This window comes from Polyodon spathula, chromosome 12, assembly GCF_017654505.1.
Source record: "Polyodon spathula isolate WHYD16114869_AA chromosome 12, ASM1765450v1, whole genome shotgun sequence".
In the NCBI taxonomy this organism is placed as follows: Eukaryota; Metazoa; Chordata; class Actinopteri; order Acipenseriformes; family Polyodontidae; genus Polyodon; species Polyodon spathula.
Window position 1 is genome coordinate 43960985 of NC_054545.1, and position 27538 is coordinate 43988522.

Sequence of the window (27538 nt, forward strand, 5' to 3'; positions counted from 1 at the left end):
TTTTTTTTTCTGTGTTCAATACAGTGAAACATGAAATAGTAGCTAATATAAACATCCATCTGTCGTTCTTTTTTTTTTTTTCTCCCCCAAGCTCTGCTTGATTCACGCTGACATTTGTGGAGTCAAATGTGGAGAAACTTAATTAATTTGCCTGGTGATTAAAAAAACAGAATTGGATTAGCTCATGGGATGGGATTTGACGTTGCTCAGTCGTGTAAGTAAGGAGGTCTCACTCCTTCTGTCTTCCACCCCTTGCATGACACGTCTCTCACTCCCTCTCACGCCGTCTTCTACCTTACATGACACCTCTCTCTCTCACTCTCTTTCTCTCTCTCCTCCCTCTCAGAAATTCTATCCCCTCCCCTCTCACTCCCTCTCTATCTCCCCCTCTCCTTCTTTCACACCTCTTCCTTTCTCTCTCCCTCTCTATCCCCCTCTTTCTCTATTTCCCCCTCTCTCTCTCCCCCCTCTTCCTCTATCTCTCTCTCTCTGTATATCTCTATCCCCTCTCTGTCTCCCTCACACAGTCCCGCAGGTCAGGGTTAGTGTAACCCTGCGCAGCTCGATTTTGTATGCCTCAGTGGGCACCAACTGCTTCTCCACACCGATGACTGGAGGTCAGAGAGATGCTGTGGAATGACAACAGCTCAGTTGTTCTGAATTCTAATGAGAGGCTTAATTGTTCTTTACCAAGGTGATCGGATTCTCCAATGACTTTACATTAAGGGCCATATACAAATGTGTTAACACGCCAGTCACTACCTTGAAACCCTATTGCACAAAGCGACACAATGCTTTTAAAGAATATGTATATACAGTATCTATAGGTGTGTGTATGTGGTCATGTGGATGCTGTGTGATGCTATCTTTAAGTAGTTATCCATATTGTAAACTAGAGGGGGGGTTTTTGTAATTGTTTTAGGAAATGAATGTTTATACAGTAAGTAAATTCATTAGTTAATTATATTGTACCAAAGTAATTTGCTCTAGTAATTATTTACAGTTTGTATTTGAGTGTGTGTGTGTGTGTGTAACGTAGCTGCTGCCTTTTAATTAAATATTTGCAGATATTTCTGAGCAGCCTAAAAATCATGAAAAGGTACAGATGGGCGGTTTCACTCCAGGGTGGTACAGTGATGCTTTAGCTGAGTGAAGGCACAAAAGATCCTGGAATAAACATAATTGAATTCAGTAAAGCGGTTGTATCGACTGCTGTAGCTGCCTGACACTGTCTTGTTGTTTGAACGTTTTCAAATTGACGCGTCTCGCACAAGTCACGTGACTCCGCGTGTGACCGGACAGAGGCTGGGCTTGAACCAGTGACCCCGCCCACAGCAAGCGAGCATCTTAACCACAATGCAAAAGAGTCTGGCTCCTCTGCATCCCTGATTACTGAGTTCAACCCTCATCTTACCGACGGGGACAGAATCCGTAACGGCAGCGCATCACACAGCAACACTGCCCGTTACACGCGGCCACAGCAACCAGCACGAAGATTGAGGCGCTCTTGTAGATCGGTTTGATTTCCGGGGTTTTTGTACCGTACTGTGTACAAGATTGAGAAGTTATTAAGCGGTGCTGGAGCTGGCTAGGGCTTACACTGAGACTGTGTCTGGCTTGTTTCTGGTTAGTTTCCTGTGTCTGACAGTATAGTGAACTTGAACCTCCTAGTCAACCCTTACCGACATGACACTCCGATTCAGCGATGTGGGATGTGCATGATACCGCTGAACTTCGCTGAGCTGTCGCCGTTTGCCCCAAGTCTTATTATCCGAAAATAATTAATTAGCCAGTTTAATTAAAAAATGCATTTAAAAAGAGGAATTAGCCAGCTAATGGATTCATTAATTAGTCAGTCAGCTAATCAGTTAATTAATTAATTAATTTAATGAAGTAAATATGATGCCACCCACGCACTTGACTGCGCTTGGTCCCGTTGCCAGGCAACAGTGGAACAGGGATGATTGGAGACGAGTGAAAAACAAGGATTGTGTTTAGAACCGGGCCTGTGAAGCATAGGAAGTGACGTCATTATTACACGCCCGCTGACATCATCAGTGTGGCCATCCTGTCAGATCAGCAAGTGCATGAAACTCTTACCGGTTGATCAATGCAGCAGTCTTAACCTTTCATCCCTGAACCACTGAGTTCAAATCCAGCTGGGGCTACAAGTGAATTGAGTTCGGATAGTTTTGGAATCCTTATCACAAACCCGCCACCCAATTCAGCGCCTTTGGGCAGGCTTGATGGATAGAGGCTGAACTGCTCCCTCCCTCTCTCACCCCCCTAAGAAAAAGGGTGCTCCCTCCAGTCCAGGGCAGGCTTGAGGCACGGAGACTGAACTGCTCCCTCACCCCCCTAAGAGAAAGGCTACTCTCTCCAATCCAGGGCAGGCTTGAGGCACGGAGACTGAACTGCTCCCTCAGTCACCCCCTAAGAGTAAGGCTGCTCCCTCCAGTCCAGGGCAGGCTTGAGGCACGGAGACTGAACTGCTCCCTCAGTCACCCCCTAAGAGTAAGGCTGCTCTCTCCAGTCCAGGGCAGGCTTGAGGCACGGAGACTGAACTGCTCCCTCAGTCACCCCCTAAGAGTAAGGCTACTCCCTCCAGTCCAGGGCAGGCTTGAGGCACGGAGACTGAACTGCTCCCTCAGTCACCCCCTAAGAGTAAGGCTGCTCTCTCCAGTCCAGGGCAGGCTTGAGGCACGGAGACTGAACTGCTCCCTCAGTCACCCCCTAAGAGTAAGGCTGCTCTGTCCAGTCCAGGGCAGGCTTGAGGCATGGAGACTGAACTGCTCCCTCCCTCTCTCACAATGCAGATCTATACTGTGCAATGAGCTGTTTTGGCAGTGAGATCCTAATAGGTTTCTTATTCAGGCAAAATGTTGTTGTTTTTTTTTATTATATACATATATTCTACATCATCATCGCAGTGATGCAAATCCAGCACATTTCATAAGCACCCATTCATCACAATTAAAAACAAAATAAAAGATAAACCATTTATAAGAACCCCTCAACACAGAGTGGTGCTGGAGGGAGAGAGAGCGAGAGAGAGAGAAAGAGAAGATAGAGAAGATAGAGAGGGTGTCAGGGGAGAGAGAGGGAGGGAGAAGATAGGAAGCGATAGAGAGAGAGAGGGAGATGGAGAGAAAGAGGGGAAGATGAGGGAGGGAGAGAGAGAATGTGAGTGAGAAAGAAAGAGAAGATAGTGAGAAAGGGGGAGAAGAGAGAGGGCGGGAGAGTGAGAGTGAGATGGAGTTCATGGGAGGGAGTGAGGAGGAGAGAGAGAGAGAGAGATAGGGCGAGGGAGGAGGGAGGGAGTAAGGAGGAGGAGAGATGGAGTGAGAGGGAGAGAAATAGGGGGAGTTAAGATTGCGTGCATTGGTCTGCCTGGGAGGGCATGTCTGTACAGAGAGGAGCCGCTGCTGCTGCTGCCCCAGGTTAATTATTCCCTGCGGCCCCCTGGCTAAATCAGCACATCTTGCAAGGCTGTTCATTTCTCAGGCGAGGCCTTAATGCAATCTGCATTCTGATGAGCCCGATCATTTCTGAGGGTTAATGGGTGAAATGAACTCTCTTTCAGGTCTGCAGCAGTACAACCCACTCAACACCAGAGGCAGTCCCTGCAGTTCAGTGCAGTACAATACAGTGCAGTAGAGTATAGTGCAGTGCAGTAGAGTATAGTGCAGTGCAGTAGAGTATAGTGCAGTGCAGTACAATACCGTGCAATACAGTATAGTGCAGTGCAGTATAGCGCATATATGATAATATTCCAGGGATGGAAGTAAGACTCAGATTGCATAGCAGTTTCACCCATTCCAGGTTTTAATACAGACTTGATTAGCCACAGGTAACAAGCTCAGGTGAAACTCATATTAAAACCAGGAATGGATCAAACTGATCTGCAATGGGAACCCATCCCTGTATTCTGGTAGCTGCTTAATCCAAAGTGTCTGATTCTGTTAAATTACGTTTATCAAAGAGCACAACAGTCTGAGTGGGTTGTAATGGCTTTAGTTTCCCTTTATCGGTGCTGCAGTGCTACAGATTTGGGTCAGTTGGCCGGACATGAAGGGCGCACATTTTATAACTACATGTTATGTTTATATCTGTTGCAACGTGCTGTACCTGTGCTAGTCATGAAGGCTTCTATTCTTGTTTGAAGTGCATCGTGGCTGCCTCTAATCATGTAGTAATTATCTAAGTAAACAAAAAAAAGGAGACTGATACTGTCCTAGCTTATTTAACTTGTTTGTACAGAATGTGTTGTCTAGAATTTTCATGTCAAAGACATTCCAAGTGCTGCTAAGGTTCCAACAATGGGGGCATGACCCTCAAGCAGGGTTTCTGATTTTCAGTGTCGTCCCTGTTAATCCTTTCCTGTCTCTCAATCACAGCTGACAGACGTGTTAGTAGTGGGCTTTTAAATCAGAAGTCTTACTTTTTCATTTCAAAGCAGTAGTGACTCCCCTTGTATTAATGTAAATACAGTCACACAGAACGATTGTAATAAAGTCTGTCCAGCATAAAGTGATCAACTGAATTCTTAAAGGAGCGTGAAAAAGTTGACATAAAACACCAAAAATCAGAAGCGCTAATTATAAAACTTCCAATACATACAGTATCGCACCTGCAGAGACAGGCTGCAGCTCCACACAGCTAGCACATCTCAGTGCTGTATAGAAACAGGCATGGCTGTTGATAACGGTGGGCACCAGTGACATCTAGTGGAATATTTACTGCAGTCTAAGGTGATCGTGTGTCTGCCTTGTTGTTTGTACACCAGTTTCTGTGGGATTAGCAAAAAAAACTTGCTGCATGCATGGGGTCATCTGCACTAAGGGTTTTATATACATGCACACACACCAAAGCTTATGTCCTAGTGTTCTGAAACCAGAACTAAGCAGTTTGAAATGTTGGTCTGAAATTGATTGTGTGCATTGTGATTGCTCAGTCTGCTCATGGTTCTCAATGACATGGCAGCAGTCTTTCTGTGTGTCTAGCTGAGAGGAGGGGTAGACAGAACAACTGAAGCCCCTTTCACACTGGCATGCTTTACCTGGGTCAGAACCTAGCCAGGTCAGGACCCGGTGTTAGGCAGGTCGGCTATGTGATTTCACATTGCACTTGATAAAGCAGAGTCGACCTGAGAGACAGAAGCAAATGCACAATGTGTGTATCAATGCCCCGGAAGCAGCTTGTTACAGACTCTTCTATCCAAGCTTCTCTGGATTGAACCGTCTGCCCAAATGTTGATTAGAGCAAATGTTTCTTCATCCCGGCTGCAATCTGACTCATGGTGTGTCTCAAGCAACAAAACATGTGGCTCAACAGATGAAACAGACAGGCTCCCTGCGGAAGGGAACCCTTCACGCAGACGTGGCTGTTTGTTATTTCATCGGCTCACGAACGCTCATCATGCAATTTGTCTCGCTCAACCCGGGTCAAAGCGTGTCGTCGCTGGGACCCGGGTCAGCCCAGGTACAACCCATGTACGCGGTTTCACACTACACAGGATTGTGACCCGGGTAGCCAGAACCCAAGTCCGGACCCAGGTAGAAGTGCCAGTACTACTGAAAAAATAATAACAACCTGCGGTAGTGAAGGAACAGGTGTCTGCTGTTCTGTAGAGCTGTGCGTTGTTGCATGGGCATGTTTCTAGTACACGTAAAGTAGAAAAAAAGACAAAACCTAGCAGAAGAACACATGGACCATGCCCCCCCACCCCATGTTTAAATATTTGCACTTTAGAATCGTAAAATAGTGGGAGTCAATGCAGAGTCCTCGCTAGTATAGTAATACAGTGTAACAGTGAGTGTATCTCAGTGTCAGTATGTCTCTGTCTGTGTGTATGTAAGTGTTGTGTATCTGTGTCTGTGTGTTTATGTTAGTATGTTTGAGTGTGTATGTGTGTGCCAGTCTGTGCCTACTCTCCTGTGGAGCAGCAGCCTCTATACAGTTACTGGACTGTCCGCGGGTGATAAACACCTTTAGGCATTCTGCTGTTTACCCTCATTAGTATTCCGTCCTGTCCACTTGACTGGGGGCTGGGGGACGGGGTCACCGGGGAGGCAGCGGTCACACCCCGGTCAGATACAGTAGCTCATTACTTAAACGCAGCCCCAAGTCAATTGCCTAGAACCCAGCAACGTCAGGGCCATCCATTTCCCCTAATTATTATAAATGGGAATCTCCATAAACTGCTGTCATTATAGACACTTAACATTGCACACAAATCCGCTATAAATTGCTATTTGGTTAAGGAGCCATTTGTAATCCTACACACACACACAGACACACACACACACACACACACACAAGAAAGATTAGTTTTGTTTTCAAATGACCTCCCTCCCACCTTCAAACTAAAAAAAAAAAAAAGTGTTTTTCTCACCTTTTAAAAGTATCAAATATTTTAACATATTCAAAACGAAGAACTGAAACCTAACATGCAATTTGACTATTGCATCTCCAATTAACGCAAAACAAACAAAAAAAAAAACCCTGCTTTTTATATAGATAATGTAATAACAACGCTTTGTCTGCTGTGAAAGTAAGTGTTGTATCGTGCCCAGATGAGAGGAAGTCATGATAAGTGTTTGTAAGATGTGCTTGAATTGTTTCCATAGTAACGGTATCTAGTGGTCCAGGCAGCTAACAGGCTGAATGAAAATGTTGAAGTTTATTTTTTTTTTTTTTTTTATAGCAATTTTTACCTTTTTATCTGTGCAACATACGGTTGTGAAAGAAAGGGGAAATGTAATTGTGCAGTTCATAATCAATTGTAATAACAATATAATTGATCGATTTTACAGTTCAGTTTATGTAAAGTGAACAGGTTAATGTGTACTGTGTATTTTAGTGTCATTATAATTGTAACTGGAATTGTTTTACAAAGTTGCTTTCTCTGCTCTGTATCTTAGTGTCTGTTCTGTGAATAACATTTTCACATTAATTGACGCAACCCAGAATTTGTGCTCCAGGCTTCTGCTTTGCAATGAGGAAATCCAGAATTTGAAGCAGGACCTGTTCCTTCAATGAGCTCTTCCCTTTGATGAGAAAACAAAATGGAGAGAGAGAGAGAGAGAGAGAGAGAGAGAGAGAGAGAGAGAGAGAGAGAGAGAGAGAGAGAGAACATTTCAAAAGTGGAGAAACTGGGACATCTCATTACCACATAATCTGCTGCACAGTTAATCCATCTTAATACTGCTCTTGAATTTTGCATTGTACATTATATAGTTATACACTTATTTATTTATTTTTTATTTAAATAAGACCCCCATATTCCTGCTAATTAATCATTTCCCCACAGAGTGTCAAAGGAATGACAGCTCTTCCATCAGAATGTACTTTTAATAACCCGCAAATGAGTGTTGAATAGCAGTGAATTGTGTTTTATTTCTATGCTGATCATGGTTCTGGGCGTCTGTAGTTGGACTGGAGGGTGCATGCATTCATCCTCATGGGAGAGGCTGTATGGACTCATCCTGCTAGCTGGCGTTTTTCTTTTTTTTTCCTTTTGTTTTTGGAAGGGCAGCAACACAATTAGGTTGCAATCTGAAAAATGCTTGAATCAGTCAGCGGTTTTAATTAGTTTTTGATCTATGACGGTTATGCAAGAGGCCTGGCTTTTTGAGACAGGAGAGGGTGTGTGTGTGCGCCTGTGTGTGTGCGCCTGTGTGTGCATGTCTGTGTGCATGTCAGTGTATGTGTGTCTCGGCCTGTGCGTGTTCATGCATGTGTGTGTGTGAGTCTGTGTGTAGGGGGGCTGGAGGGAGTTGCTGTTGTAGACTTTAGAGTGTGCAACTTGCACAGCGCAGGAGCCAGGCGCAGCTGTGTGTGTGTGTGTCAGTGTGTGGGTGCGTGTGGAGAGCACAGCACATCACTGTGAGGGCTGTTCATTTTTCCTGCTGACCTCCCGGTGACCCCGTCGCTGATGGGGTGAGAAGCAGGTGGATCCGACTGGCAGAGCAGGAGGGAGAGAGTGGGAGAGACCCCACGGGGTAGGCAAGAAATGAAACCGGAGCTCGGTCGCCATGGCAACTCCCATTGTGTGCCAGTGATGTCGTGTGTTTACCAGGGTTTTTTTATGATTTTTTTTTTTTGCCTTGTACCGCAGGTAGCGGTGATATGTTTGCTGTCTTACAACCTGTTTCATGTGGTGTGTCCCTTTATGTTCCCTCTACAACAGAGAGCTTATTTATGTGTATTGTGTTTTATTAATATTATAATACAAGCACATTCTCAAATATCTAAGCCCACAACCCAGACCCAGACCTTCAGTGATAGTTATTACAGCATCAGAATAGTGTGATAACAAATGCTACAACATTTTATTAAAGTCCCTGCAGTTAGTCAACAGTAGTATATATCATAGATCTGTTTTTGCAATGAATATATAAATGGGACCATTTTAAAGAAGTCAAGTAATTGTCACGAATGTGTTTGGCAGAACCTCTCCAGCTGTAGTGTTTATTTATTTTAGATTTTTGTGTGGTACCTGAATATGAGTGTGGGCTCAGAGCTTTCTTCTGTGCACATGTACAGCGTGGAATCTGCCCTGTCTTACTGCAGCTTCTATGTCTGTGCAGTCATTGTCAGGTACATCTGAAGAGACTTCAATGCAACAGTCAATCGACTAGCGATCGTCATGGCTTATGTTTTGCAAGCCTCATTTAATCGATGAATGTCTTTGATTAGGAGCCTTGCATAGTTAGCTACTTAACACATGCTTTCACTGCGGACTGCCAGACTGAACCTATTCCCTGGGTATTCATTTTGTGATGAGAAATTTATATAATGTGTGTGTGTGTGTGTGTGTGTCTGTGCGTGTGTGTGTGTGTGTGTGTGTGTGTGTGTGTGTGTGTGTGTGTGCGCGTGTGCGTGTGTGTATATATATATATAATGCTTTGTTGCCCCTGTAAAAGGGTTTCTGCATGGGCATGTTTATAAAAGCAAAGTGTAATAATAAAGCATCACTGTTATTCATAGTTTCAATGTAACTAGCCCTAACTCTAAACCCAACCCTTTTCTGATACAATTTTGTACTCACATGTATCATGCAAAAAGATTTCCACATCCGGGATATTGTAGCTATGCACAGTAACATTGTAATGATGTGTAAGTACCCATGTATTGTACTAGGTAACTCCTATGTAAATACACAATGCAAACACATGTTCATACACGCACCCATGCTTCGTGTCCATTTACTTTCACAATGGCGTGTCCCATTTAAAGCACAGTAAGCATTCGAGGTATCGCTAGCCATACCCTCTTGATAAACAGTGGCAAACGTTTTTTAAAATTCACTCGATATCGCAAAGCACCGACTATGCATTAATCTGTCACACACCCATAGACATGTCAGCGCCTTGGATAAATTAAATATATATAATATATCTATATATATATATAGTATATATATATATATATATATATAATATAATAAAGATTTAAAAGGTTTATTCGTGTTTGTAAGATGTGAAAACTTTGCTCATGTTCCATCTTGGTAAATGCACAGTATAATCGTGGGTTGGGACGAGGAGGGCGAGGAGAAGGGATGGGTGAATGATAACCTGCAAAATTACTGTACAGAAAAAAAGTTTTTATTAAAACAAATATTGTCTTAGCAGACTGGTGGTTCTGGTTCCCAGCGTGAGTGGTTGTAGAGGCTGGAGGCTCGGGGGTTTGTTTTCGCTTGTGTCTGACAGCCAGGATGTCATTGTTTCGTTCGCTGTTGTGTCTCCACTTTTCACCATCTGATGTCATCAACTTTGTAACAACTGTCAGTCACCCTGGATAAGGGCGTCTGCCAAGAAATATAATAATAATAATAATAATAAATAATAATAATAATAATAATAATACTATAGTGGAATTTGAATGGCAAGTCTTGTCCATTAGCACACATGTTAATTTCAGGAATGGAAGTAAGACTCATGTTGCATAGCAGTGTCACCCATTCCAGGTTTTACTATGAGCTTGATCAGCCCCACTGTGTACGGGTAACAAGCTCAGGTGCGTCTTATCAAACTGCTATGCAATGGGAGTCTTATTTTTTATTTCTCTCCCTGCATTAGCTCATTCAGTGCAGCCCAATGCCTAGATATGCCTCTCTTGATTTGCAGAACTAGCAGACCAAAGTCAAACAAACTGGGAAACTGAAAAGTAATAGAGGCAGTACACTTCACCTTGCCCAGCAAGTGCCATCATGTGTGTCTTTATTTTTTGCCAAACTAAAATATATTTGTTACATATTATTAAATGCTATGTATTTTCTTAGTGTTCTGTAGGTGTGTGTGTGTGTGTGTGTGTGTGTGTGTGTGTGTGTGTGTGTGTGTGTGTGTGTGTGTGTGTGTGTGTGTCAAAATAGCTTGATAGCTTCCTAGCAAAATAAAAATGTCAAAGTTCCGTTTGGGAAATCTGTCTTTGAATCAATGTTTTTATTTTACTGGAAAGCTTTCACGCCATTTTGACACACTGTGTTAAATTTAATAAAACATCACAAATGATGCCTTTATACAGTAAGATGAGAAAGCGTGTCGCAACCCCACCCCCACACAAAATAAATAATTACATACAAAACAAGATCTAAATAAACCACTCGTTTTCGTCACGGGAATGGAAAAAATAAAATATTTTTTTAATAAAGGGGGGAAAAAAGACACTTTGAAACGCGGGCCGTTTTCTCTTTCAGCACGTGCACCCTGTTTGAACTCATAATGTTTCCGCTTTGAAAAAAAAAGGTGAAAGAGAGAAAGTGTGCACGCTTGAAAGGCCTGCTCAGCGTTCGGCATGGTTGTGATTTAGAAGTATATTAAAATGGTGATGTTGATAATCAAAAAAAGCCCTTCTCAGGGAGAATTTAAGAAATGTGGCACAGATGGGCTGGGGAGATAAATAAAATTTCCCATCACATCAGTTGGAAATTGCACTTGTGTGGCCCCCAGGAGGGAAAAAGCACTTTTTTTTTCTCTTTTGTTTTTATTGCCGTTGGAGCGCTAGAGTTACAAAGCAGCGATATATATTTGTATTTATTATTATTGTTATTATTATTTTTTTATTTTTTTGGTTTGCAGAAGTAAATATTGAGGTAGCTTATGCCCACTCTGCCCCTAAGCCAGCATGTTTCAGATCCCCTAGAATGTTGCTCAGCTCAGTGCTTTTGAGTTATCTCTAAATTGAACTCGTAATTTTTTTTTTCTTGTACACCAGAGTGAACAAGACAGTCTGTAGCACTCAGGGCTTTTTTAATTGCTTGTCTCTTTCTTTATTTACTGTCTCTTTTTTCTTTCTCCCTTTCTTTCTAGCTATCTTTCTTTAATTCTATCTATCCATCTTTCCTTCTTTTTTTATCTGTCATTCTTTATTTTCTTCTATCTAGCTTTCTTTAATTTCTTCCTTTAATTTCTCTCTCTGAGCCCAAAATAAAACAGAATTTGCCCGTTAGAGTGAGCATGGTTAACAGCATAGCCTTCATCGAGAACAGTCTACCATGATTAGCTCCTAAAATTAGTCACTGGCACGAGTTTGCAACATTAGCCCTATAGCAGGGCTTCTCCACCTCGGTCCTGGGGACCCCCTGTGGCTGCTGGTTTTCATTCCAACCAAGCTCTCAATTAGTGAACTAGACCCTAATAATTAGCTTAATTAGACATTTGTACTTGTTTTCAGCTCTTAAACAGTTGCAGTTCAAGTTACTTATCAATGTTATAGCTAACCTGAAATATGTCAACTGTTCAAGAGCGGAAAACAAGTAAAAAGGTCTAATTAAGCAAATTATCAGTTCAACTGAGGGTCTAGTTCAGTAATTGAGAGCTCGGTTGGAATGAAAACCAGCAGCCACAGGGGGTCCCCGGGACCGAGTTTGAGAAGCCCTGCCCTATAGTGACACTTAGGACATAAGCATGTTATCTACAGATTGAGCTACTCAGATATAGATTCTCTTAAACAGTAATTATTACACAAATTCACATTTTATTTGTAGACTGAACTAGTAACACATATACTAATAAGTAGTGCATTTGTGTAATTGTTTCTCGTGCAGTAGTGGTGGCTGCACTGTTGCTGTCGTCTTGGTCAGCATTTTTAGGCATCTTAAAAGAAGCAATTCGTAATGGTAGGGGTTTGTAAGTCAGAGGACTGCTGACTGAGTTGGACAGCCGTGTCGGAGATGGGAGTCATGTGCCTTTGCTTAGTGTGCGAGTTGCAGCTCGAGTGTCTTTTCAGGCCAACAGAGCCGGTCCCTCCAGCCCCGACACCCTGCTGCTGGCATCGTGGCAGTCGATTCTTTACAGCGAGCCAGCATCTGATCTTTCCAAGTCAGTCAAGACCACAAAACATTCACCTTTGTGTCGACAGCGTTCCTTTGGAATGTCAAATTGGAATGTACCGGAACGCCCCACGACAATCCAGCGTCGGCGATTAGAATGTTTTCGAATACATCTCTGTGATTGGCTGACTCTCGTTCCGGGATTTATAGTTCGCTGAGGAGAGAAGAGAAGGGGAGGAGAGGAGAGGAAAGGAGAGGAGACGAGACAAGACAGCAGGCCACACCAGCAGCACAGCAGGTCAAAGCAAAACAAGTAGGAACAGTGTCGGAACACACCCCGGTTTCAACGAAGAAAAATCCCAATAATGCAAGATACAAAAAAATCAACATCTCTGCGCTCTCCCGGTCCCCTCCCTGCATTACACACTAATCTCACGGTCCCAAAATGACATTCCTCAGATCAGTGAGCCGCACTCTGGCATGCATCACGAGTTGAGGACATATCTTGCCGCTTATAAACAGTGATGTATGTTCGGGAAGCACTAATAACCGCAATAAGCAATCATAACCAAATAACTCAGTGATGGATTGGCCTCTCCTGGATGCGCGTCAAAAAAGCCATAGATCTCGCCAGCTCAGGAGCTGATTGATTGGCTGAGCAAGCAGCCTCTCTTCTGTTTATTTATTTAATTTTATTCAGATGGTCTAAAACGTTGCTTTACTTGGTAAGAGGGGATTGTAACCCTGCTGTCGCGTCCGATTTGACTGCGGAGTGTTTGCTGTTTGCCCTCTCGCTCCGCAGTGTAAGTTGGTCTAGTTATCGGGAAGAAAGGCGGCCAGAAAAGGTGTAGCTTGCTTACCAGTGCGTGTTACAGAACCGGCATCAACACCACTGATCCCCTAACAGTACAGTGAAATCTGGCCAAAACAATATTTCATGCATGAAAGGGTGCAAGTGGAAAAGGTAAATCATCCACAACTTCAGAACAGTCAATCACAATTCTCCGGTAAAAAAAATAAAACGCAGAAGAACTGAAGCCAAGCATTACTGTAGTTTCAGAAAACCGAACTTCCTTCAAGAGTTAAATTTTTTTTTTTTTTTTTTAAAGACTAAAAGTTGCAGCAGCTGAACCACCATCCAACCCCCCCACCCCCAGCACTCTCTCTGCACCCATAAAGCAGATTGCCGTCTCCCCACCCCCATCTCCCATCGAGAGAGGGGATGTTTACTGCATACCCCCCAGAGCTAGAGAGGAAGACAGCACGGCACCAGCAGCAGCCTGATAAGTAACAAAGCAATGCATTGGCCGACTGCCCGGCTCAATTAGCTCCCTTCTTTATTTTTTAATAGTTTAATAAGAATTACCATAATTAACGAACATCTGTACGATTCGGAGAGGGTGCAATTTGGCACCCTGGAATGATGATTTAAATAGCATTGCAGGAAGTTTTAGTACTGGTTTAATTCATTCTGACACCAAAAGGTTTGAACTCCAACCAGCTCCTCCTTCAGCGTCTTTTAATGCCTTATTTTCAAAAAAAAAAAAAAAAAAAAAAATAAAAAAAAAAAAAAAAAAAAAAATTGTGTGTTTTTTATGTTATATATATTATATATATATATATATATATATATATATATATATATATATATATATATATGTGTGTGTGTGTGTGTGTGTGTGTGTGTGTGTATGTGTGTGTGTGTGTGTGTGTGTGTGTGTATAGACACACACACACACATATATTAAAGGTGGCAAGTGGTGTAACTCAAAATGTGTTCATTTATGTTGTAATTTATTCATTTATATTAGTTTCTAAATACAAATACAACTTCCATTCCACAATGATCGTGGAAGGAGTGATACTGAAAAGTATTCAGGTCATTCTTGCACGACCTTGCGATGCAAACAAACAGCGGGACTCAACCTTGGTAGACAAAAGTTGGTCACACTGGGTACTGGTTATACACCATAAAAAGAACAATTTATTACCATACCCCTTTAATGACTTGTTATAAAGCAATAATAAACAATTTATCGCTGTCTGATGCAGTTAATAACATTCGTTCTAACACCTGTATAGATGCGCTGTTAATGCTTTATTATAACAGAGTGCAGTTTTGTCTCAGTGTTTCGGTGAATAAATTAACAGGCGAAACATCTGTGTCCTTCAGTTTAAACTTGCGTGTTTCTGATTCGGTGAAAGATATTGTTTCGTTGAGTCTGATTCCCCCGCCGGGGCTTTAGAGAACCCAGTAGCATTGTCTTATCATATATATATATATATACAGAATAGAATGGTCAAAGACAATAGATTGCTTAGCAGATAGGATTGGTGGACATGAAATTATAGGCTGTTTATTAATCCCTTATACTGCTGTAAGAGGGGCTGTTATTTTAGAAAACATTTGGATATACAGCTCTGACCAAAGGCTTTGCATCCCCCTGTAGAATTGACACATTTTGCTTCATAAAGTCGAGTGAACCCTGCTGCATAATGTTACGTTAACATATTGAATTACACTCCGCTTTGTAGTTTTCCATACACTTAATGAAAAACCGACAAAAATTGAAAAAACGTGACATTACAAAAGCTAACATGAAATACTGTACTGCTGACATGGCTTCAAGTAGACTTTTGCGATATAATTTTGTAGTTTCTTTGGGTACATGATATGAAATAAAATAGCTAAACTTTTATGAAAAAAGTTTTTTATGAGAAAGCCTTTTATGAAATTAAGAAATATGTCTTTAATGAGCGGAGGTATTGTGAAAGCAGTCTCCGAGGATCTCGGTGTAGTTCTGCCGGCATTATTAAAATGCAGAATTCCCCAGGAAGGGATTTTGATTGGTTGTTTTGGTTTGTTTATTTGTTTGGTTGTTACTTTCTACTGCTGAGCAGAATTGAAAAGTGTGCACAGTACTTTACAGCAACTCAAAAATATTTAGTGCTTTTAAGAACTCAGTAAAACTGTAAATATGTATCTTATTTAAGAAAGAAATATATTTCGAGGCTGAAAAATAAGATCTGCTTTCTAAACCTTTCAGTGCTTCACCATACTTACCTGTCAATGGCCAAAACTGCCTTTACTTTACCTGTCATTTTACTGTGCTTTACTACACGTTGCCCCGGGTGTGCTGTAGACAGTTCCAATAGCAGTGCCTCTATTTTAATATATTCCAGCGGTAATTGATTTATAAAGCACACTTTTAATAATAAGTTAACCGGCACTGGAAAGTGTAAAACATTGTGTTAATTAGCCTGGCTCCCCAGAGCTTCCTCGTGATCTGACTGTCAGGAGCTATTGCCTTTCATCAAATATAATGGTCAATAGATTATTTAGCAGATAGGATTGCTGGACATGAAATTATAGGCAGTTTATTAATTCCTTATATTGCTGTAAGAGGGGCTGTTATTTTAGAAAACATTTGCATATAAAGTATTTATGATTTTTTTTTTTATATATTTATAAATTATTTGTATACACACACAATTATATATATATATATATATATATATATATATATATATATATATATATATATATATAAATACAATTGTTTATCATTTACTTTTTTCATTTATATATTATACTGTAACATTGTTTTCAGATTTATGTAAGAGAGGAACTTTTATCAATTTGTTGGGTTTTTTTTAGATTTTTTATTTAACGCAAAAAAAGCATATCACTAAATAAAAATGAATTAACTTATTTGTGAACTCTATGGTGTAGAAGTGTCCGGGCCAAGGCTTTTGAAACGTTATTTCCTTATTTACCTTTAAAAATCGGCTTGTTTTATTTAGAAGCTGTATGTACATATTGAGTAGCGCCATAGAACAGCGGGTTGTATAGCGCCGCCATATTTTTGGATTGAATCCAGTTGAAGGCTTAAAATGCCAAAGCAGAGCGAGTGGAGGCGGGCCCCTCGAGTGGAGGTAGCCCCGCGAATGGCAACGGGGGGGGCCTGGGTCCCCTCCCCCCCGGGGAGCTACCTCATCAGGTCGCTTGTCCGGTCCAGGGGGTCGGGGTGGGCGCGTGGACGGCGTCGGATCGGGCGCTACCTGCGCCCCCGTGGCTCACCTCCATCGGGGGCTCACTCCACGGGCGCTGCTTACCGGGCCTCCGGGGAGCTCACGCTCCAATCTGGGGCGCGAGGCGGGCCCCGCGAGTCCTCGCCCGCGAATGGAGGTAGCCCCGCGAGGCGGGCCCCTCGAGTGGAGGTAGCCCCCCGAGTGGAGGTAGCCCCGCGAATGGAGGCGGGCCCCTCGAGTGGAGGTAGCCCCGCGAATGGAGGAATGGAGGTAGCCCCGCGAATGGAGGCGGGCCCCTCGAGTGGAGGTAGCCCCGCGAGTGGAGGTAGCCCCGCGAGTGGAGGTAGCCCCGCGAGTGGAGGTAGCCCCGCGAGTGGAGGTAGCCCCGCGAGTGGAGGTAGCCCCGCGAGTGGAGGTAGCCCCGCGAGTGGAGGTAGCCCCGCGAGTGGAGGTAGCCCCGCGAGTGGAGGTAGCCCCGCGAGTGGAAGTAGCCCCGCGAATGGAGGTAGCCCCACGAATGGAGGTAGCCCCGCGAGTGCACCGTTCCTCCCCTGACACACATTCTGACGATGGCTTCCTTGCAGGAGTACAACATCCACGGCTGGTGGGTCGGAGAGCTCAACGGCAGCATCGGAATCGTACCGAAGGACTTCCTGGCAACAGCGTACATCCTGTGAGCTCCAACACACAGATTCACTGCAGGTACAGCCCTGTGATCTCTACACACCGCAGGGCTGGCAGGGCAGGGCGGGCTGGGCAGGGCCATCGCATTGCTGGGGTAGATACTTTCAGATATAGGGTTTCAACCACCTTTTATTATTCAGTTACTTTCAACAATCAAATAAGACATTGCGCTTGCTACACAGTCTGATGTCATTTCAGTGTGATACAAGCTAAATAGATTCAAATGGCAGCATCACGTCAGTGAAAGGTAGCGTGATTGGTGTGCAGGGAGATTATCATCAGTCTCTGCTCATTGCAGAATGTTCAAACTATGACACTCCAGGAGGCAGCCTCGCACAGTACAGGAAAGAGGACGACTCACTTACAGACACAACTGGAAGTTAAAGCCTATTTAAAACATGTAACCAATGATTTTTTTTTTTTTTTTTTTTTTTTTTGCATATTATTTATTTATTTATTAATTAGCAGACACCCTTATCCAGGGCGACTTACAATTGTTACAAAATATCACATTACAGAATATCAAATTAAAGTACAGTAAAATCAGTAGAAAATAAAGTCAAATTTAAATAAGAGCAAAATAAAGAATCCAGTAAATAATTACATGTAAGAGCGAGTTTGACTAAGAGTAGTTAACGTCTATTAAAAAATATTTTCTATACGCGTAAATTCCATTTTGAGCACAAGTAGGATAAATGGATAAGAATAATTTCAAGTAAGAGCGATTACAAAAAATGTGGCTACATTTACCTTTAAGAGTAAAATGTGTTTACAGACTTCATATAGACAGCCAGTGTAATATTATTATTATTATTATTATTATTATTATTATTATTTAATTAATATTATAATATATTTATAATAAAATTATTTGGCGGACGCCTTTATCCAAGGCGACCCACACAGGTGTTCCAGGGCAGCACAGCGTTACAATCCAAGCTTCATATTTAAATACAGTGTAGTTTACACTAAGTGCATTAATACTAATACAATACAATATGAAATAGGATGCAACAAATTAGGATCACAACAAGTTATATCTACAGTGACACAGTAGTGCAATAATACATTGGCTGAGGAGCCAGTAACGTGGTGCTGAGGTCAGGAGAGTCCAGTGCAGAGCAGGGGGGGCAAATCAAGAGATCTACAAGTGCAGTCTAAACTGTCTTGAGGAGACACTGTAGTTTCAGACTTAAACTTGTATTTAAATGTTTCCCTTTTTTTTTCTTACAGCTATGCTGTAGATATGCTGTATGAGAAGCCATGCAGTATGAGGAGAAAGATCTGGGAGGGATACTGAAAAAGAAATGACAAAAAATACTGAAACTGAAATGACAAACTGAGAAAACTTACTGCAGATTTTATATTCTGTCACGTAAAAAAAAAAAGATTACATTTTATTTTTTTATTTTTTTGGGCGAAGAAAATATTTTATTGTTTTATGAAAATGTATGTCCATGCATTGTGTCATTAGATTCTACAGAAATAAGTAACAAATAGGATAGGGTAGCATTGACAAACCTGATCTTTGTGTAAAATACTGGTCAAAAACAATGGATTATATAAACAGCAAAGAATGCCCATTAGATTCATGATTCTGCCACACAAACATATATTCTGAACTGCTAGGGGTGGATACATATTGTTTTAACTTATATGAACAGGAATAAGGGAGTGGCCAAAGGTTTTAAATTAATGAGTTGTACAATATACACTCAGATGCAAATTATATATATATATAGCTGTCATGAATGAACTTGGTGAATATGCGTCAGACCGGTAATGTGTACAATACCATGCTAGTACTGATCTGAATACATGTTGTGGTACCAGTGTACAGTACAAACATTCATTCGAAAATAAAATACATTAAAATAAAGATTACAGAGGAAAAAACCCAGATGTGCTGTTACTTCAGAAATGAAAGATGAAGCGAGTGTTTGTTGTATTTTTACCAAAAAAATCTAATTCACATTTCACTTTGCATTGATTTAGGAAGGTCAACATGTGATGTAGTCTGGTTTTAATAAGTAGAACAACTTAAAGTGTAAAGAATCAACTTATTTGTAAATGACATACTGTGTTGATATTAAACTTTTTTTTAATACCAAAGTTTGTGTCTCTGTAGCACAAAAATAAGATTAACTGCCAATAGAATCAATTGCAGCAGGCGATACCTCCTGCCCCCTGGTGGTAAAAGGAGGAACCACTCTGTGAAATTAAGAATTAAGAACACTGCAATTTGGTTGTTTGCCATTGATATCAGATTACATAACTGTACATTGTACCATTGTGCATTGTATTATGTTTGTATATTGGCATGTGACATTCTTGGTGGTACATCTTAAATTGATGTGTGTGTATATTTTATATATGTCAAATATAGGACGATAATCTATTTTGTTTACGTTACTAGTCAATGTATTAACAGTAGTAGTATTAGTAGTATATTACTAATAACAACATCAAGTATTTTTGACATTAAAGATTAAAAAATAAATATTTTGTATATGATTGGCCACAAGGGGGCAGGCGTGCTCTACCAGCTCAGCATACTGTCCAGAATGTTACCTTTTTTTTTTTTTTTTTTTTTTCCCCCCACCAAAAGGAAAAAAGTTCAAATACCCGAGTTGGTGCTCCTGTAGAATTAGAAATTAAACACGTTGTTTTGTTTGCTCTTCCTGTTTCTTTCCGACGCACAGTCTGTCTGTCGCCTCAGCGAGTCGGATTTGGCTTCGACGTGTCCGGCAGGTAATATAGTTTTCATTTAATTCAATCTTAATAAATTGGTCATAAACCGTCTGCAACTGAGGTGTATTCGTATTGCTTCTGTATGCTGTATTGTACCAAGGACAGGTTTGATTCTCATACCCCCCCCGGTCACTGCGTGTATAACTGTACTGTCTAAAGGTTCTCTCTATTTTACAATGCATGCATGTTGTTGTTTTGTTTTTTCCAAAGTTACGGTAAGGCAAATTATCGGACTCCCTAGAGTTCACGCACAAACTTATTTTAAAATTTCTAATAAATAAATAAATAAATAAATAAAAATATATCGTGACCGAAGTGGAATATAGTCAGAGTGTTTGTCTTTTTAAAGAAACACGCATAACACTTCGTTTGGTTACTTTTTTTTCAGAGTTTATCATCTTTTACCAAACATATTGTGTTAAAAAGAAAGCACTGTACATTACATCTTAAATTTTAATGGCACTTGCTTTATTATATTCTACAGAGATTTATTTATTTTTTAGTTATAAGCACATTTGTATTTTATTTGAAATTTAATAGACTGGGGTTTATTTGCATATACCAAAATACATCTGTAAGGGGCGCTGTGGTAGCAGAATTGTTATCGATAATGCCAGTTTCTGAATTACCCCCGGTTGTATCTGAAAGTCAGTATAGCCCAGGGCTTCTCAAACTCAGTCCTGGGGAGCACCTGTGCCTTTTCTCCTGATCCTCAGCAGCCAGGCACCCAGGGAGCTCAGAGTGGACCGCAACGAGGCAGGTAGTCACTGACAGCCGCTCTCCAATAGATTTACAAGGGAACGCATTAAAAAGGTGAGACTTGCAATGCAGTTGTTTGACCCCGAATTGTGCGTATATGATTTACCAGCTTAAACAACAGGTATAATGCAACTCAATATCCAGCAGTACCGGACTGTAAGCAAATACGCTGAAAGAAATCTTGTTTAACCTTTTTTTTCTTCTATGTTTTTTTTTTTTTTTTACAATGCTTGAACTTTTTATCTTAGTGTGTATTTACAATAGTGTCTGGAATCTTGCCCCGACTAAAAGTTCAGTCCCTGCATTCCGATTGGCCGTCGCTCTCCACCAGGCTGATCTCAGAGCTGCTTTCGCATTCGCTGGGCTGGAGGAGAGGGGCGGGGCTGAGAAAGAGGGCGAGAGAAAGATACTGGATAGTTTAATCTGTGGCACAAGCCATTTCCATGGAATTGTGATTAAAATAATAATAGTAATTGTGATTAAAATAATAATAGTAATTGTAATTATAATAATAATAGTAATTGCACATTTGCCCCACTATTAGTCATCATGTAACAGAATTAATCCCACTGCTCGTTATCCAGTTATGATATATAGTTATGAATGCCCCCCCTTATGGCATTTATTTGTGATCTAAAGCATGGCTGTGCGACACATGGCCCTTGAGCCCTATGTGGTTTATTAAGCTCCACAATCCAGCTCTTTTGAAGTGTCCCATTTAAGTTTTTTTTAATGGGCTTGAAAAGACTGCAAGGCAAAGCAGTCCAAACAGAATTGTTTCAGCCTATTTTCATTTGCTTATTTATCTATCATTCTTACTCATTTCTTGTTTTCATTCAAGCATTATTATTATTACAGTTTTCTACTTCTTCATGCTGCCTACTTTGGTTCTGTTTTAACCAACATGTAAAACAGCTTTGAGATACAGCTTTGAGATAGTCACTTGACCTACCTGTCAGGTGACTCGTAAAAGAGGGGGAGGATGTGCATGCGGTCCTCGTCCATGGCCCCGCCCTCTTCCTGAGCCCAGCCCTGATTGGACGAGGCGTAGCGGAGGATGGCGGTGGTGACGCTGCAGGGGGTGTGTCCCTGAACACAGGCCTCGATCTGCGCTGGAGAGAGCTGGGTCTGCAGGAACAGGTGGAGCTGGCTGTCCGACAGGAACACGGTCCTGTTCACCACTCTGCACAAGCAAGGAGGCCACACTGTTACACTTTCTACACAGAATACTACTCTACTACTGGTAACGCTTTTATGCATGGAATATTGATAATAGCTAGTTTTGGACACATATCCTTTATTGAGGCTATCATGCATTTGCTTCCACATGCCCTCATATAAAGACTAGAAGAGTCACCATGTATGAAAGGGTTAAAACAGTAAGACGATACAAGGATCAAGATCGGGGGTGAACTGCTGTATTTCAATTCCAATTCCCTTTTAAAATAAATTCCCAGTTCCCATTCCTTTTTAATCAATTCCAACATTGCAATTGGCAGCATTCTGGTCAAATGAGCTTCTCACAGTGGCAACAAATGACTCAAATTGAAGTCACTGTCTGTTAAATTAAATTGTCTGCAATTGAAAGCAGTTGAACAACCACAACAATTATTATTTCTTTAAAATGTCCTTTGATGGAATTGGGAATTGATTTTAAAAGCAGGGACACAGACACACACACACACACACTAGGGGGTACAACGATTCACAGTGTATCAAATCATCATACTTTCTTTACATGCTTTATAAGTGTAATAGTTATGAGAGCTATACATCGTTTGCAAGACCAAAAGCAGAACACAAGGTCATGGTAGTTCACCAGATGGTTCTTGAATGAAGAAATATGTATGTTTTACAGTTTTACAGACTCTGCATTTTTTTCCATTTAAGAAAAAGATCCATCACTAAAATTACTATTTGATCTTATTGTACACAACTGTCCCACAAGCAGCCCACCAGGACCATCGCATGTATCGCGACTCATATCGTAGCGTGACCTGTATATCGTGATACGTATCATAGCGTGACAATAGTGTATCATTACACCCCTACAGAGAAACACACACAGGGACACAAACACACAGAATGAAACATACTTCTCTAGAAACTGCTGGAGTCCTTCCCGTCTCTTCTCTATGAAGTCCTCGTTGCTGACACTGAAAAAGGGGGTTTTGGGTGGAAGCTCTGGGACTGGCCTGTATATAAGAGGGAAAGCAGGAACAGGGAGCAGGACGGTTAATCATTGGGGCTGATTTACAAAGCCTTTTACTGCAATTCATTCTTTCAAGCTAAAAAAAATGAATGAAAAAACACAACCTGTTCAAATTGCTGTAAAGTAAATACCTGCTGGGTGTTCGTGTCCTAGTTTTATAACTTGATAAAATTGCATGCACTCTTTGGAGAAAGCAGGCTTTGATATTAAGACCTATTATTTTCATTTAACATTATCTAAAGTCATTATTATTATTATTATTATTATTTTTATTATTATTAAAAAATTATTATTACTGTATTATTTATTTGAAATTATGAAAAAAAAAATATATATATATATATATATATATATATATATATATATATATATATATATTTTTTAAAAACAATACTCTGTTAAGAGTTTATTATACTGAGTTTCTCAATTAGTTCTGTAACATTTTTTTCCTATTTTCTCCTTAAATAATATATTAATAAAATAAGGATGACTGTCATAACTGTATACAGCCCATTACAAACTATAGGACCAGGATTGGGAACCCCTGCTCTACATGCACAAATGCAACAATTATACCCATATAGGGATGGAACTAAGACTCCTATTGCATAGCAGTGCCATCCATTCCAGTTTTTTTTTCCAGTGTGTATAGGGAACAAGCTCAGGTGTCTTAAGCTCATAAAGCCAGTAGTGAATCAAATTGCTATGCAATAGGAGTCTGATTTCCATCCCTGACCTACAAATTGCCACTGCCGGAAGGACACAAACCCTGTACTGCAGTGAACACTCATCTCAGAAGTTTGCTTACACTAAGCCAGAGTTCTTCTGCAGCTGCTTCTTCAGCCAGATGAACTCGCTGTATCTCCGGCGCACGCACGAGGTCTTTGCAGTGAAAGCCTTGCTGTTCGACTAGAGAGATTCAAGCAAAGCAAAAAATTAACACGCAGACACCACCCATTTCTTGTGACAGAACCCCAAACAGTGCCCAGTGGTGAGGGATTAGTTCATACGTGGCGTACAGAGCCTCCCTCTTCCTGATAAGAGATGTGTCATCACACGCAGCTTCTGCCGAGAGAAGTGTGGAGCAAGGCTGAGCTGCTCAGGCTGCTAAAACTGACTCCAGCCAGGCAACAAAGGGTTAAAGCCTGACACAAACTTTTCCTAGGATAAACACACACATTGTATATATGTGTGTGTGTGTGTGTGTGTGTGTGTGTACATGTGTATACATACACACACACACACACACACACACACACATAGATAGATAGATAGTGAAGGATTTGACAGGCCCCGACACAGAAATTGAAGTTTAGCGCAGTTATGCACTTCAGTCCCAAAACAACCATAAATAAAACAAAACCCAACTTCTACATGGAGTGGTTACCGTTTACCAGTAACCAACACAACACGACAGCCGCTTGCCTTCACCTAGACTGCCCAGTACAAACATTTGATTCTTGCTATATACCTGCCTGCTGATTACAGGCAAGTGACACTCATTAAATTGAATCCAATAATCACATAATTACAAAACTGTTCAAGCAATTTCAAGTATACTTACATGAAGGAATAGTTTAAAATCTACATACGAGTACCAGGACTCCTCATTTTGGACTCTGGGGTCTTGTACTCTGACTGCAATAAATTCATCCTGAGAAGACAATACAACAATTATAATTAAAGACAATACAATACAATATAATATATAAATTGATACATAAACTCAATGCCATGATGCCTGAAGGTTTTAATAGAAAGGAACAGTAGATTGTTACATCATTAACTATGTAGTAAATGACATCACAAGCACATTAACAGATTGAAATAGAAATACCTCTGCTGTTTGTTTTCAAAACACACTTTCCCTTGACAAATGCATGTTAAAACATGCCAAAACACTAGGACTCTTCTGAGCAAAAATGTATCACTGAAAAGCAGAGCGATCAGAGGCAAGAGAAGTCCTCCCATCGATGAATAATGATCACAGTCACAATTAGAATTATACTAACTTCTACAGGAATGGACACTCCCATTGCATAGCAGTGTGGTCCACTCCTGGATTTACTAAATGTTTAATAAGACACACACCTGAGCTTGTTACCTATACACTGGGGCTAACCAAGCTTGCAGTAAAACCTGGAATGGGTGAAACTGCTATGCAACAGGAGTCCAATTTCAATCCCTGTACTACTACTACGACTAACAGATCATCAAGTCAGTCCCATTGTGTCATTATTAAAGCTAGAGGAATTTAACCTTAAATAGTATTAAGGCTGTCCAAGAAGTTTATCTGCTGCTCTGTTGGTGAGGTGGCTATTAAAACTTAAAAATGTAAATACTCGTTGATAGATGACATGGCAGCCGTATCAGACAGACACAGAGAAGGAGAGCTGATACCTTTTACTAGACGAACTAAACAAGAATTGGTCACAAGCTTTCAAGACCTCAGCGGTCTCCTCTTCAGGTGAAATCTCTCTTTTCTACTTTCACCTGAAGAGGAGAGCTTGACGTCCTGAACGCTTGGGATTGAAGTACTCTTCGGTTCGTCCGACAAAAGGTATCTCCTCTCCTTCTCTTTGTCTACATTTAAACAAGAAAGCCCTGTTTAAAAGTTTAACAATGGAAAATGGAAGGGTTTCTGTGTTTGTTTACCTCTTGCTTCTGTTCCTGGTTTCTTATCATCCTGCTGCAACCCTGATAGAGCTGAAGACAAAGAGACATCGTCTACAAAACAAAACCAGACAGCCGAGTGTAACCGCATGAGAACCACAGGCTGGCTGCAGGCTTACAGAGGGACTTAATTGCGCAACGCGAGTGTGGACGAATGTCCCCTACGCTTAGGCACAGGAGTCTCCAATCCTGGTCCTGGTGACCTGCTGGGTCTTCTGGATTTCATTTCAACAGCGCTTTCAAGTAACACAATTGATCTAATTATTTGTTCAATTGAACATGTGTAATATTTTTGAAGGTCTTTTACAGTTGATGATTTTAAAAATGCACTTGATTCAAGGTACACTACCTGTGAGAAGTGTTCGATTTGTCAAAGTAATCAAACAATTTGACCGATTAAGTGATTGAGTGCTCGGGGTGGAACGAAATCTGAAAAATGCGCCCCTCCAGGAATGGGGCTCTCCAGGACCAGGGTTGGAGACCCCTGCTTCAGCATTTACAATTCATACTAACCTACCCCCCCACAGAAAATCTCCCTCTTTTTATGTCATGTCAACACAGCACTATTTTTAAAAAATTGATTGTTTTTACTTCCACGTTCTTGTACAATGCACGCCCTGTTCACCCCATGACACACGTGACATGACAAGCTTTCCTTTGATATCATTCTCTGTCATACTTAGCAAAAAAAAAAGATGTTTGTAAGATTCCGGCAGAAGAAAGAACTCTTTACTGCTTCCCTTTTTCGTTGTGTTTTAATACTGCTGATGTAACGTTCAATTCAACTCCAGTCATTTTTGCCCTGAACCCCCCATTAGAAATTTAAATCTTACTAAAAAATTATTATTATTATTATTATTATTATTATTATTATTATTATTATTATTATTATTATTATTATACAAATGATGCAGGGCTCCAGACTGACTAAATGGTTACGAATACAAAAAATAAAAATAAAAACATTTGACAGCTGTTTTTTCAGGAGTTAGGCACAAGAAAGCTGCATCTCCCTTTAAAAGCAACTGCCTGTATTTACGCATGAGACATGACGTAAAAACGCACTAGCACATGTTTTAATAAACTGAAGCGAGAGAAGGGCGGTAACAACTTGATCGAATAAAAACGCTCGTCAGTGCAGAGATGTGAGGTATCAACACCCGCACAACACGGGAACCCCAGTTTCATGCAAGTTAGTTATTTATTATAATCACAATAACTCACTCCAGGGTTAAGGTTAGATCTTATATAATACTAATACTAATAATAATAATAATAATAATAATAATAATAATAATAATAATAATGATAATATGTAACGCATTACCCTGGTCTATATTGCAGTACACTGTGATTGTGTCAACAGCTGCCAGGGCAGAAGATGGAGAAACGCTGACATTTTATTGACTTTTTGAAAAAGTGAAATGCGTTTTTATATTAAGAATTTGTTTTGTGCAGCTACTGGCACCAGCGGAAACAGCAGCGCCAGTAAAAATCCTACTGATAGTAACATCTGCGTAAAATCTAAATAAAAAAGAAACGCGTTTTGGCAGCTTTAATTCCCTTTAATGTCTGAGTTCCCCGATGTAATTTTAATATCCTGGACATTGACCGAAGTCCAAAGTCTATTTTCAAACACGCAGGACAGCCAACGTACAGCCCAATTATACAAGTACTAAATAATAATAATAATAATAATAATAATAATAATAATAATAATAATAATAATAATAATAATAATACAAAAATACAACAAAATACAAAAATAAATAAGGTCTCCCAGAACATGACCAATGGAATAATACACCAATAAAAACTAAAATAATAACATATTGTCGATTGAAGTAACAAATTCAGAAGGAGCTATTATTTAGCATTGGTATTATCGCGTCGTTTTGAAATTACCACACGTACATTATAATGACTTTTTGGTAAAATATATGTCTTCATGAAGCTGCGGTGATGGAGTTGAATCGCTTTTAGTTACAATGTAACGCAGCATATTGACACCCAGCCTGAGTTACTTCTGACGCTCCCATAGTCGCAAAGCATGCTGGGATTTGTAGTAATCGCAGTCGGTAGAAAATATATACAGTACTTGTTTGTTGAGAATAAGTTAATATAGATGCAGAACAAACACTTACACAATTTTA

General features: G+C 40.6%; 2 protein-coding genes across 4 annotated transcripts in view; one reads left to right on the top strand and one right to left on the bottom strand.

Moving 5' to 3' along the window:
* skap1 (src kinase associated phosphoprotein 1) overlaps nt 1–18311 on the top strand; it is a 152661-nt gene extending 134350 nt beyond the window's left edge. For both annotated transcript variants that reach the window (XM_041266383.1, XM_041266384.1), the window contains exons 12-13: nt 16891–17008; nt 18224–18311. In XM_041266383.1, coding sequence (XP_041122317.1) covers nt 16891–16983 — 93 coding nt within the window. In that variant the 3' untranslated portion in view covers nt 16984–17008; nt 18224–18311. The remainder of the gene's footprint in view (nt 1–16890; nt 17009–18223) is intronic.
* A 2478-nt stretch (nt 18312–20789) lies between these two features.
* LOC121324464 (sorting nexin-11-like) lies at nt 20790–27406 on the bottom strand. 2 transcript variants are annotated; one of them, XM_041266386.1, is made up of 7 exons: nt 27300–27406; nt 25368–25418; nt 24277–24366; nt 23521–23621; nt 22597–22695; nt 21453–21683; nt 20790–20883 (listed from the first exon to the last, which is right to left on the bottom strand). In XM_041266386.1, exons 1-7 carry the CDS (start codon nt 27333–27335, stop codon nt 20793–20795), a joined length of 699 nt encoding a protein of 232 aa, XP_041122320.1. In that variant the 5' UTR covers nt 27336–27406; the 3' UTR covers nt 20790–20792. The 2 variants fall into 2 exon arrangements, with proteins under 2 accessions (XP_041122320.1, XP_041122319.1); XM_041266385.1 differs by having other exon boundaries at nt 25368–25439.
* Nucleotides 27407–27538: the final 132 nt, after the last annotated feature.

Coding starts and splice junctions, on each gene's coding strand:
- LOC121324464 (XM_041266385.1), bottom strand. CDS start 27,335: ATGAAGACATATATTTTACCAAAAAGTCATTATAAT. Junction 21,684..22,596: donor CTCCAGCAGTTTCTAGAGAA/GTATGTTTCATT, acceptor TTGCTTGTGCAG/AGTGGTGAACAGGACCGTGT. Junction 20,884..21,452: donor TTTTACGAGTCACCTGACAG/GTAGGTCAAGTG, acceptor CCTCTTTCTCAG/CCCCGCCCCTCTCCTCCAGC.